The sequence below is a fragment of the Serinus canaria genome, chromosome 6 (genome assembly GCF_022539315.1).
Source record: "Serinus canaria isolate serCan28SL12 chromosome 6, serCan2020, whole genome shotgun sequence".
Lineage (NCBI taxonomy): Eukaryota > Metazoa > Chordata > Aves > Passeriformes > Fringillidae > Serinus > Serinus canaria.
This window is the reverse complement of record NC_066320.1, coordinates 9,278,160-9,291,162: the sequence shown is the minus strand read 5'-3', so window position 1 is coordinate 9,291,162 and position 13,003 is coordinate 9,278,160. Positions and strand designations below refer to the sequence as shown.

Genomic DNA, 13,003 nt, shown 5'->3' with positions numbered 1-13,003 from the left:
CATGAATCCAAAATGTGCTTGGCTTGTTTAACTGACAGGAAAGGGATCTGATTGCTGAGTGTTGCACAACAGAGAGGGAGAGTGTGTCTTCTGTGAGAAAGCAAAACCAATCCCAGAACCTAGGGCAGAAACTGTGATTAAATTTGAGTCAAAAATGAATTTAAATGGGGTAAGGACATCATGAGCCAGCCATTCAGCCCAAGTGGCAGAGCAGAGAGCAAATGACTTTTGAGGTGGAATAGGAAAAACAGAGTGAAAAAGCCTGGCATGGCTCATGGGAGGAAGCCACAGCAGGAAGCAGCAAGTACCACCCCAGGACTCCCCTATCCCAGCCTGCTGCATGATCTCCTGGGTACTCAGAGTGTCCAGCTCTTTTTACTGTGGCATTTGCCATATCCTCAAGTAAAGACTCTTCTATTCCCATATTTTTATGACAGGGAGAGGGTATTTACTTGGTATTCTCTGGTAAGATTTTATCTGTCTTTTTCATTTATTTTCTTTTCAGCAAGTAGAGGCAGCACACTGAGAACAGATTTTTAATTGGCATTAACGCTGTGGTGAGAAGTGTTCCTGGGGGTGTTAATGATATGGAGGGTACTGTGCAGTGAAATTACAATTTGGAAAAAATAAGGAATTATAATGAGTTAGAAAGTAAATTTTGATCCACAATCTAATTTAAAAGGCATGCAAGTATTTTGTATTATGAAAAATGAAGTATCAGCATTAGCTAAAAAGCAGACTCCAGTGTAAGGATCAATGAAGTTCATCATTACTTGCTCATAAAGCTCAGTAATCTCAGTCTGTACCAATATCAATGTTTCTACTCCCATTTAGCAGCAAGAAAGTTCCTGCCTTACTTATAAGAAAATTCTAACAAATGTAGGAAAGGAAACTGAGATTTAAAGAACCAGCCCGGGCTTAAATGGGTTCACCTAAACTTTCAATCTGTTGCTCTCCAGCCCTGTGCCCCCTGAGGAGTGGTTTGCATCTGTGTACTGCTGGTATTGGTATTTCAGGGCAGCCACAGCAGAGACCTTGTGCCTGGTGGTTGCTCTCAGACTCTGAGAGTCCAGACGTGGTGTCCATCCTGCTTCTCCACAGCACAGAGAGCACTGCTCAGCAGCTGCTGCAGACATCCACACAAGCTAGAAACAGGCAGGAGAGCCAGCATTGTTTCAAGTGCAAGGGACAGGAAAAGGTAGTAAGAAGAGCAGAAAACAACTGAGAAGTAGAGAAAACTAATGACCAAAAAAAGGCTGCAGAAAAGCACTGTATTTATAAGGATATCAGTGGGATGATGACAACTGACACCTTAAATCTCCAACTGGACCCAGCTGTGATATTAAGACTTTGAAAAAATTTTGAAAAACAAGAATAAATGAGTCAGTGCTGGTGCTGCAGAATCCTCCACAGTTTTCAGATTTATGTCTCATCTATAGATAGTTGTATTAGGAAGCAGATGTCTTTTTCAGGATACTAATTTATATCAGTCCCAGTTACTTCCTTGTGTTTCCTTGTGTATAGAGAGTTGTTACAGTCAGAAGTGTCTCATCATACTGCTCATTGTCTTTCCCTAATAATTTTCAGTGATCACAGTTACAGATGTGCTGTTATTTTCCATTCTGTTTTGTAGAAAAAGTACAAGAAAAACGTGGAAAAATGTTTTGTGGTTTTCTGAACTGTTTTGCTAGTCTTGATTATTTGTTGGCTGGCTGAACCAGCTCATACAAGGATCTCTTGTTAGTGCTCTTGTGGGTGCATTGGTTTTTGCAATGTAACATTTTTCTGTACAAAGGTGCCCAAATATTGCCCTGATAATTATCATAACAGAGCTCACTCCTAAGTGAACACATATGGTTTAGTATGATCTCTTGCTATGACAAGAAGACAGCCATGCTTTGCAAATATCACCACTGATGGCTGCATGTCCTATGGCCACAAAGGCCCCTGAGCAGCTTCACCATTTGAATGCCAAGAAAGAAGCAAATGAGGACCAAAAGGATGCTTTGCAAAACTGAGGAAACCTTTGATAAGCTGACCTGTCAGTGGTGTAGGCAATGGTCTAGAATTAAACACAAACTTACAGATCTGGTCAGTGATCTATGAAGAGAGAAGAGAAGAAAAAATTATTACTTTTGAGTACTGAATTAAACATCTGTCAAACTCAGGGCCAGAGTAGTTCAAAACTGAGCCTTAGTGTTCTTCCTTAACTTTATGCTGACTTTCTTAGCAGGGATGATTCTATCCTGTGTTTGGGTTACATGCACAAGCAAAACTCACTGGTAACCAGTGAGTCACTTGCTGCAGTATTTCCAGTGCAGAGGGCTTTGTTAGATGTAAAGCAGTTTCTGTGCTTAACCTCTCCAACCTCAATGTCTCAGGTAAATTAGCCAAGGCACAGCAGATGGGAAGGAAACAACAGTGCTTTATATTTCAGGCTCAGTTCACTGGTGTTTGTAAACTGCTTGAAGTTATTTAGATGAAGGTGTTAAAGCATAACATAATGACAGATATGTAAGTCAAAAAAATAATACTAACACTCTCACCATGCTTTGAAAATATGGGTGTTATAACTCCCCCAGGAATTATCACTGATAATACACAAAGTCAGTTTGGTGGAAAAACTGGCACCAACTCCTCAATGTATAAAAATACAAATAACAATCTTTCTCCAGCTCCTGAAGGAAATACATTGATGAGTTTGGAAAATGTAATAATTTATATGAGCATGAGTGGGTGTGTCAAGTAAAGAATTTAATGAGAGAGAGCTAATGAGTGGGAGTGAAATAGGAAAGAAGACTTTTGCATCAATTAATTCTGAAAGTGGGAAAGTATGAAATGTCCTTGCACCTCCCAAGTTCCAGAGCTCAGATCTAATCCTGAGGGAGCTCTCCCTGAAGGGAGATTGCCAGATTCTCTGCATGCTAGTTCGCATTTCTGTTGTTCCTACAAAGAAAAGGTCTTTGAGGGCCTTTTGGTGCTGCTGAGATTGTCACCCACTTGTACAACAGCATCACTTCTGGCTCCCCTGGGCTGAGAGCTGGCAAAGAGCTTGTCACCTATAGAAACCCTTGGGTCTTGACAGTATTGACCTGGATGCAGCTCCACAGGAAAGGGCCTAAAGTGACAGAAACCAGCACTGATGAACTTAATTTAACCAGTTGGCTAAAAAGTTGCCATCAGGACTATTGAACTATCTGCTCATCCATATTTCCCAGGAAATGGGCTTGATTGACAAAACCTTTTCCTGCTGCAGGGTAGTCCAGGTTCTTAAGGAACAGACCAGTGAAACACTCACGGATTGAAATAACCACAGGGAAATGCTGTTGAATATCAATTTTTCAGGTAGCCATGTGTACACTCTGAATGGAACTGACCCAGAAGGAGATCCTGTGACATATGGCCTGACCTATGAAGCTGGATCAAGGCGTTACTTTTCTGTTGACAAGAATCTTGGAAATGTTACTTTGATCGAGGAGCTTGACAGAGAGGTACAATCAAATGGCACCACTCCAGGTGTTTGTGGAATTTCTTTCAGTTTAATTTGATCTGAGGCTTTGAGGGACAAGGCCAGTTTATTGGCCCCTGAAGCATGTACTTTGCAATTCTGAGACATTATACTTCACCCATCATGGTGCATTCCAGTTGACTTGTGCCACCAACATTGCTATCAAATTTTTCAGCAGCTGTCTGTCCAGCTTTTTTCAAAAGAGAAGTATATTCTTTATTTTTTTATCTTCCCTGACCCACACCCCATCAAGAGCTTACGGGCACCCTACTGTCATCAAATCCTCAGACAGAGGTCTCTCCTGTCATTAGGAAGAAGCATAGAGATTTGTGTAAGCAGTGTTTCAGGACACTCCTCTAGTACATCATAGCCCTCTAGCCAATGTAACTATGCTGGTTAAAGATGCCTAAAGCCAGCCTTATTCTGGGAATAAGGCATTGAACTCTTCACATCTCCTCACTGAGAAGCTTATGCAATATTTGGTAAGCACTTTAAAAATCTGTACACTAATACAGAACAATTTTAACCAAAGTGCCATTTTAGGGAACATTTCTTGAGAAAGGTGACTGATTTTTATGAGTGCTTTAGGAAGCAAGAGGGATTACCAAAGCAACCATCTCCTGACAGTAGCCACAGAAGGTTCAAGGAGCTGGAGCTTCCAAGGAGTCTTCCTGGCCTGTGCTGGGATTGCTCTGTGATATTAGTTGTTACTTTCATCTGCCTGCCTAGACAGGTTTAAATCTGCAGTCCCTTTTCCAATCAGGAAAAACACCATCTCTCTTACAAAAGACTTTTCTTCATTTACAGAAGGAAGATGAGATTGAAGTTATTGTCAGTATTTCAGATGGCCTGAGTACAGTAAGTATTTAATTATGATGTAGCTTGTCAAACTGTCTGTCCTCATAAACCTACTCCTATTAAATTACCTTAAAGGGACCATCTCATTTGATCAGAAAACATAATCTCATTAGAGCCTTACCTCCTGTTCCAAGAGCCACTGAACTCACAGCTACTCAAGTCTCATTTCATCTCCTTGCTCAGCTATTTGAGGATAATTACAATGAAGTGTGAGCTGAAATACTGACAGCAGCCTGCAGAATTACAGCAGCTTCCCATGAAGTTTCACTGCCAGCACAGTCGGATTTGTGCCTAAGATCTGGAGGCTTTTTGGAGAAAAGTGTGACATTATAGGAACTAGTGTTGGGTGCCCAAGAGCTGCCTGTCCCCACCCCCACAGTGTTTCTCTAGCATGATGTTAAGAAGATTTGCTTGGGCTAAGGTGGCGGGGGGTTTCTTGTCTGCTGCTGGATAAAGCTTTGTTCATGTCTAATCATTAAGGACTTATTTGAGGCACTGAGAATCCAGTCCTATTTCCACAGATTTTCTTGGCATTTTTAATTTATGGACTGATGCTGTCAGGGCCAGGATGGCAGTCTGCTAGTAGGATGATGTGGGCTTCATCACTAGAGGTTCCACAAAAGCGGGACCCTCTTCTTATCTACAAGACTGGATGAATCTAGAGCTCTTCCACATCTCAAAGAAATTGATTGAGATTTTTACAAGAAATGTTTGGGATGTTCGAGCCTCCTACAGGCACAACTGCCCTGGAAATCTCTGTAAAAAGGAAATAATGGGATTCATAAATAATGGGAGTCATAATATGCTGTTCATATTCTACTCCAGGTTTCCGAAAAAGTCAGGATCCTAGTAATGGATGCCAATGATGAGAGCCCAGAGTTCATCAATACACCTTACATAGTCCAAGTCCCAGAGGTTGGTGAAGTTCCTTTGCATACTGGAAATATACTTCTCTAGGATGTAAAAAGGGGCTAATATGTTTTCAGTAAAATAACAAGTTGTGCAGGACAGACTTGCATTGTTTTTGTTTAGGGTTTGGGTAGATATTTAATATACACTGCAAACTTGGGGAGTAAGTCTGTAGGTACTCAAGGTGTGCTGGTTTTGGGGTAAGTTCCTAGATGTGAGTCAATGTGAGTTTTTAGAATTTAATACAGTGGGAATAGGATATACCCAATCTTAGCTAAAATGTTCTGATATTTTTATTTCACAAGGTGTTTCTTCTTGTTTTCCAGTTTTAATCTCTTCCCTCTTTCCCTTCTGCTCTTTGGTTCCCTCCGTGCTTTTACATTCTTTCTACTATTACTCTCTTTTTCTGCCTCCCTGCATGTTCATTTTTCATTTCTTTTACCTCACCTGGTTTCTGTTTCTGTGTGACTCTGCTAACTCTTTCTGGTCACAGAACACTCCCTCCAGCAGCAGCATCTTTAAGATTGAGGCAATAGACAAAGACACGGGTTCTGGAGGAAGCATCACCTACTTCTTGCAGGTAAAGTATTGTCCTTACCCTCACAACTCATCTCTCCTTTACTGAGATTTCAGAAAGCAAATTTTAAAAAGATTTTGGGGGTTGAGTGAGTGCACTGTTAGTGCCTATTGGACCAATTTTGTACCATGCACTAGAAAATAAGCATTGGCAGAAGGGATGTTGTTTGATTGCAAGCAGCCAAGGGTGATCCAGCAGGCAGCAAGAGGAGTTGGAGTTGCCACTGACACTCCACTCCTGTGCTTGCCAGCAGGACCCCTCATGGCAGGGCTCTAACTGGCCCTTCTTTTGGAGTGACAGGGAGAGCAAGATTAGCTGGTAATCTTGTATGCTTATGGGATTTCTAAAGCATGAAATAGCTTTCTTAGGGAGCAAAACACACTAGAAACATAAATGTGCCCTTTAGTGTAGCAGGCTGGTGCATAATTGATACCTGGATCACAGTGTGAAATGAGAGGTACTAAATCTTCTCCCTGACAAAGCAGTGACTGCCTGAAACCACCCTTTCAGTTGCTGCCCACTGGTGAAGAACTGAAAGGGCTCCAGATTTAAAGCTGAACTTCTGTATTACAGATCTTCTGTATGCCACAAGGGCAGTTATTTGCATTATGTCCTTCAAATTCCCTCTTCCTACAGGCAGTTTCATCCAGGTTCTCTGCAGTTCCCTTTATTCAAGAGGAAACATGAAAAAAAGCAAACAATAAACAAAGCAAATTTATTGCAATATTTAATTTTGGATAATAATATGAAGACAAGTTAGAAGATATTTACATAGCACTAAAGCTAATCCTGTTAAGAGCTTGGGCATACTGTGAAAGAACACCTTGAGTGCCTTGTTGAAATTTAGCTTTGATTTCACAAATTATGATCCATGTGCAGGATTCAATTTTGCACAGGGCTTTTTCCAGAGAGCTGATAGTCTATAGACCAAGAGGCAGCAATTTCAAAACTCTATGTCTAGTTTGTAAGATATTTGTGTGGCAAAAAGGATAATAAATATGTGTATTTGTTGAAAAAATCTTGCCCTGTCTTTGAGTCTCTGAGAATCCTCAAGCTGCGCAGAGAAAAGCTCTCCATAGGTATGATAAAGGCAGGTGGTGATGTCTGCTGAAATGGCCAAGATTATCTGAAAGTGGCCATTGTGCCTGGATACAGGAACAGAGGTGTTTGCACAGATATCTCCAGTTCAGAAGAATGGAGGGAGGCATTTTTTATGCCTTTTTTAAAATCAGGTGTCCTTTAGATTTTGTTTGTACATCACAAAAATCACCAGACCACCACTGTGTTTGACAATAATCTATACATGCAACCTTCCTGCTTTTTTTTGAAACCAGTAGAACTTTGAAACACTAAGGGGTAACACCATTTATTTTTTTGTTCCTTTTCTCTTCATCTTTTTTTCTGTTAAGTCTCCCTATCTCTTTCCATGCAATTAACTGAGTTAACCAAAAGTGTAAATTTTCACAATGAAATACTAAAAGATTTAAAAAATCTATATTACAAGAAACTGTTTTATTCTGAATAATGAGAGACGTGTGGTTGGTTCATGAATTGTTCATAAACACAGAGGTGAAATTCATCAAATGCATTATTCACCCAAACTGTATCATTATTCTAGTCTTCTCCCCTAGCAGGTGAAATAAAAGATGAATCCCTATGGCAATCCTATCTCCATATGTGTAATCTCTGGCTGTTTCCTCTTTTCTTTCCTTCTAGAACATCCATGCAAATAAGTTTACGATAGACCGTCACAGCGGCGTCCTGCGCATCAAACCAGGGGTCACCCTGGACTACGAGAAATCAAGAACACATTTTGTTGTGGTTGTAGCCAAGGTGAAAAGCTTTTATGTGAGACTAGAGGAGGTGGGGTGTTGTGTTTGAGTGGGACCAATTAGTTTGAATAGAAGTGCTGCTGAAACATGGAGGCAGCAGAGTTACTCCTGCTGTAACATCTGGAGGTGTAGGGGTTAACGTGGAAAGGTGAGGGAGGAAAGGTAGCAGGTGTCTGCTGCTGAACAACATCTGGGGGATTTGGAAGGGGGTTTCCCACATTTCCTTTATGTCCCCTGTGCCATGGGACTCACCTAGAAGTGAAAGGTTGGTGTATCCAGCCCTGGCTTCAAGAAGCATCAGCCTGTGAGCTCAGGGCTCCTCATGCTGCCCAGGGCACAGCCCTACCACCACAAGGACAGCCCCCTGGCAGGCAGATGGTCACAGCCACTACCCACAGTAAGACACAGGGCACAGCTAGACCCAGCACAGCACAAGTGATGGATTTCTTTTCTGGAAATATCTGTGAATGTTTCTTTATTTTACTTCCTGGCTGCCTCGTGGCAGGAGCTTATTTAAATCCTGCAAATATTGCTGTACATCCCTTTTTGCCACTGTCTTTCCCAGCAGTACTGTGTCTGTGACTGCACATGCCAACAGGCATTAAAAGTTTATAGATTCTGAAGTCTCTCAAAATCCTGTGGGGACCTGTCACACAGACAGACTTACATGGGTGAAAAGAGGGCAATTTTGCTGTAATTTATGGGGACTTGGAGTTGCTCATATTTTTAAAAAAAAAAAAGTATGGACATTTTCATGTATTTTTAGCCAAGACTCATTTGAGGAGTAAAAAAAATTTGGCTTAAATTCTACCTTTGGGGCAGTAAGGAAGAAAAAAAATCAGTGTGTCTTTTCAAAAAAATTGGAATTTTTAGAATTGGTACTGCAGACATGTTGAACAGTTCACACTCTTACACACCAGCATGACTACTGACCTACAGCTGGTGCTCTGAGACTGAGGGTGTTAAAAGCTTCTGAAATAGCAAGTTGTCTTCCTAATTGGCTCTGCTGTATCAGTGGTGCAGAGCTGGTTGTACCAAGTCCCCAGAGACTGCTTACACAGTGTAGCTGTCTCACAGGTTTTGGCTGCACAGCTCCTCTGTGCTTGCACTTTATCACATTGGAGTTCCTAGGAGACTTTGAGCATGTACACTGTTTATTTCCCTCCAGAGATGCACTACCTTGCTACTGTGCACTGTCTTGTGTTCATGACAAGACTATATGAGGGATGAAAAGTTGTAGACCTTGGTCACTAACTTCTGCATCAGTTTCTAGCATTCTTTTTTCCTGAAAAAGCCCTTGAATCCCCTGTCCCTTCTCTAAAGACCATTTATGACTGCCTATATTGGCTCAATCACTTTTAATATAAGAAATTACTTATGAGGCACTGCAAGCTGTCTTCCTAATCAGAGTGAGAGCAGGACAAATGGAAAAGAGAAGGGAATAGGGCAGCACAGATTAAATCTATATGTTCAGAGAGGGAAAGGATTCCTGGAACTTTGCTTCTGAAGGCTCATGAGGTCCATGTAATGCCTCCGCTGATTTGCAGGCATGCTTCAGCAGAGGTATCTGACAATGACTTCTTTTCTAGGATGGTGGTGGGAAGCTCAGGGGAGACAACAAAGTCTTTTCAGCCACAACAACAGTTACTATCAACGTGGAGGATGTTCAGGACACCCCTCCTATGTTCATCGGGACTCCCTACTATGGATATGTCTATGAGGACACAGTCGCAGTAAGTTCTGGTTTCATACATGGGAGAACAAGTACAGCCTTTCCCATCTTGCTCAAAATGGCCCTAAGGTTTCTGGCATAGGCTTTACTGGAAATGGGACCTAAACTCTGATTTGACTCCTAGGTGAACTCAGCTGACCAAATCTCACACTTATTCTTCCTTATGTCTACTGCCAATTAGTCATGCAAAGCTTCCTGTTTTTTTCATTGAAGTCAATAAAGATTCTGCCCATTTTCATTGGTCTAAACCCAGACTGTGACTAATAGCTCTTGTGCAGCTCAGACCTCCAGAGGCACTTGGCTGAAGGCTTAAGCAGGCTGCCAGTCACCTCACCTTAACACATCATGCTTAAAAGCCTTCATGTGTCTGTTTGCTCTGTGGTCCCACAGTGCTTTTATTTTCTCACTCAAATCAGTCTGCTACCAACAGCTGGTTGTACAAGGTGCAGACAGAATTTATGCCCAAATACTCCAGACTCTCTGTGTTGTCCCATGGGCATCCCCTGGGGATAAGCAACCTTGACATCCCCAAAATGTAGGAGGCTTTCTGCTCAGTGATGGCTGGTTTGGCAGGATGGGCCAAAAAAGCCTCCTAGGTCTAAACTCAACCAGATTATCAGTCAAGCAGGGACATAATTAGGAGAACCAGTCATTTTCAGCCACAGATTCTTGAAGCTGCAAACTAATGAATTTTCTCTATATCTTAGTAGTGACATGATTGTGTATGGATCAGCTTTCACCCTGATCCATAAGATTTAATTAAAATTTTCTTCATATATAGGGCAAGAAATGGTATCTACCCATGAAATTATCCAACATTAGGCTATTGATCAGTTTAGCAGTGTGATTTCACCGTGTTCATTTGACCTTCCCTTGAGTTGCAAGAAAGATTGTGTCTTACCTTTCTGTCCAGAAATGTGCACTGCAGCCCGTGCATGACTATATACTGCAGTTCACTGCAGAGGCTGTTACATTTCAGCAGGGCAGAGAAGTAATGCTCATGTACTTTGCAGGTGTTTAAAATGAATGATATTATGTATATTGATTTATTCTGCATGGTTACATATAGATCTTGAAATAACTATCAGGTGCACACAGGAGTTAGTGTTTACTATGGAAATGAGAATCAATAAATGTTAATTACATCCAGCTTGAGCTCATAACTTACCATTATGATATAAGGATGGAAGCACGAATCAGTCCTTCCCTGTGTGGGCTTTGCCATTAGAACGAGCTCCACAGAGAAAGAGGCAATAGCTGATTTTAGTGGTGTTTGTACATTTGGTGTTAATTTTGTAAACTTGCTTCTTTTCTCCTTGGTGGATTTGTCAGGATTTACAAGTACTCTGTCACACTCAAAGGGACTGCACTGCATTTTGCCCAGTAGGCAGATTTTATTGCTGCTTCTAGCATAAACGATAATAAACACAGTTCTGTATTTCCAGTTGCTTTAACAGAGCCTTGCTCTTGTTTGATAAATTCACTCAAGGGTTGTCATGAAAATGTTCCTTGTTGCCCTTTGTGATTCACTGACAGTTACTTCAATGTTCCCCGGTTCTGCAGCCTCAAACAGTAGCACTTTAGTTCAGAGGCCTGAATTGTACAGCTCATTGCCACTTGGGTGAGCATTTTAATGTGACACTCATCATCCCTCTGAGCTGATAGGAGCAGTCACATGAGCAAATGGTCCTCAGTACACAAATTCCATATGTATGGCCCACAGCCATGTTACTTGTGCAGAAAGACAGACAGTGAAGGTTTAAGGGCAGTTAAATCACCATCATTTTCATCACAATTTTATGCCCTAGATGTTCTGTGGGCCAAGTTGCTCTGTGATCTGTTTGCTTCTATTGCCTGTCTGAATTTAATTAGGAAGGACCAAAGTAACCCAGTGACTTCTTGGCAGCTGCCTGTGTCTCAGCACACTGTGTGGCCGTGGGACACAGAAGCAGCCAGAGGGAATCTTGGTAGTGCCTCAAACTAAACTTTGGTTTTCAGATTGGCTGATCCAAATCCTCTCTCCATATCTGTGGCTCCAGGCAGGTGTCCTTGGTCACAGCTTCCAACCATTCCTGTGACCAGCCAGCCCCCAGGGCTGAGGCACCCATGGCCATGCAGGGTGTGCAGCCATTTCACACCCAGAGCAGTGGGCACTGGCCCTTTTTGTGCTCCCAATATGGCACAAGTGCCCACTCTGCCCTCAGCACTTCACTGCAGAAATACTTCAAGGAGTTCAGTTTATTAATGTGCAGTTGCAATTTCACTGCTCTGATCTCAGCACACAGACTGTGATTTCTCATTTCTCCCCAGGGCTCTGAGGTCCTCACTGTGGTTGCTCTTGATGGAGACAGAGGAAAGCCTAACAGTATTCATTACTGCATTGTGAATGGTGAGTAGGTGTGTCTTAGATGAAATTTGAAGGGCACTCAAAACTCCATCTGGCATTAAATTAGAACAGAATATATTAGAGTTTAATAAATCTGAGACAAAATCTCAGGAAATAATGTCAGGTACCTCAGACAACTTCGGGGCCCTGTCTAGCAGAAAATAGCCAAGATTCAATTCAGTGAGTTTTAACATCTTCTTCACAGAACTATGCTTGGAGCTGTTAATGTTGCTGATTTGTTAGGCATCAGTAGCCTGCTTGTCTCTTCAGAATGTGTAAAGGGAGATGCATTCACTCTTCTGAGCATCTCTATCACTTAATCTGGGAGGTGAGAGAATTCATTGGGAGACCCAGACATGGCATTTGGAGGGATATTTTTATTAATACAGTGATCAAAGTGGCTAAACAGTCAAACCTCTACTTTCTTGGAAGAAATTATATTACCAGTGAAGAGACATTGGTTTTACACTGAAGTGGAAGAAAACAGATTTATCAGAAGATTAATGCTTTCCATGAGCTATTCTGAGAGTGTCTGTCACACATCTTTTAATAGCATGAATGTGAAACTTAGTGGAATTGGTGATTCATTAGGTGGTAAAGGCAACAGCTTAGAGCAACTAAACTCCAGGCTCCAGTTTTGGGGATTTTGAGTTTTATACACTCTCCCTTCCAAAACAAGGCTGCTGTAGCAACTGGGCACCTCAACTCACAGGTGTGAAAGATCCCAAAACTTCCTAAGAGAAATCTGAGGTGTAGTTGAAGAGCTATGAAGTGCTTCATTGTGTTAAGTGATCTAAGCAGCCAGAACAGAGAGATACAGCTGAGTTTTTGTGTTGGTATTGGGAGTTTTTGTGTTTTGTGTTGGGAGAGACCCATGCTGAGGTTCCTTCTTAATGTGAGGAAATAAACAGGTAAAAGAAAGGTAGAAACATTGAGGAAAAGAGAGTCGCAGAAGACAATGGATAGAAAATGAAAAAAGGTAAAAAGAAAGGTGCAAAATGAGGAGCAAGAACAAGTAAGTGGGATGAAAATATGCTAAACAAGGGAGAAATTAAATAAGGAGAACAAGTGAAGGCAGAACCAGGGAAAATGTCAAAGGGAAGTAAGATTAATGAGAAAAGATACTGGATTGTCAAAGAAAATAGACAAGGACCAAAAGGATTCTCTGGGATAAAAATAAATGGTAAGTGTTTAGGAAAGA

The 13,003-nt window shown here is 41.5% G+C and overlaps 1 protein-coding gene across 3 annotated transcripts in view; it reads left to right on the top strand.

Moving 5' to 3' along the window:
- The window catches only part of CDHR1 (cadherin related family member 1), a 53,077-nt gene that overhangs the window by 13,306 nt on the left and 26,768 nt on the right, over positions 1–13,003 (top strand). For 2 of the 3 annotated variants that reach the window (XM_050976513.1, XM_050976511.1), the window contains 7 exons: positions 3,346–3,491; positions 4,316–4,366; positions 5,192–5,281; positions 5,769–5,855; positions 7,569–7,685; positions 9,274–9,417; positions 11,727–11,805. In XM_050976513.1, coding sequence (XP_050832470.1) covers positions 5,219–5,281; positions 5,769–5,855; positions 7,569–7,685; positions 9,274–9,417; positions 11,727–11,805 — 490 coding nt within the window. In that variant the 5' untranslated portion in view covers positions 3,346–3,491; positions 4,316–4,366; positions 5,192–5,218. Of the gene's footprint in view, positions 1–3,345; positions 3,492–4,315; positions 4,367–5,191; positions 5,282–5,601; positions 5,856–7,568; positions 7,686–9,273; positions 9,418–11,726; positions 11,806–13,003 lie in introns of those variants that run through there. The other variant, XM_050976512.1, reaches the window with a different exon arrangement.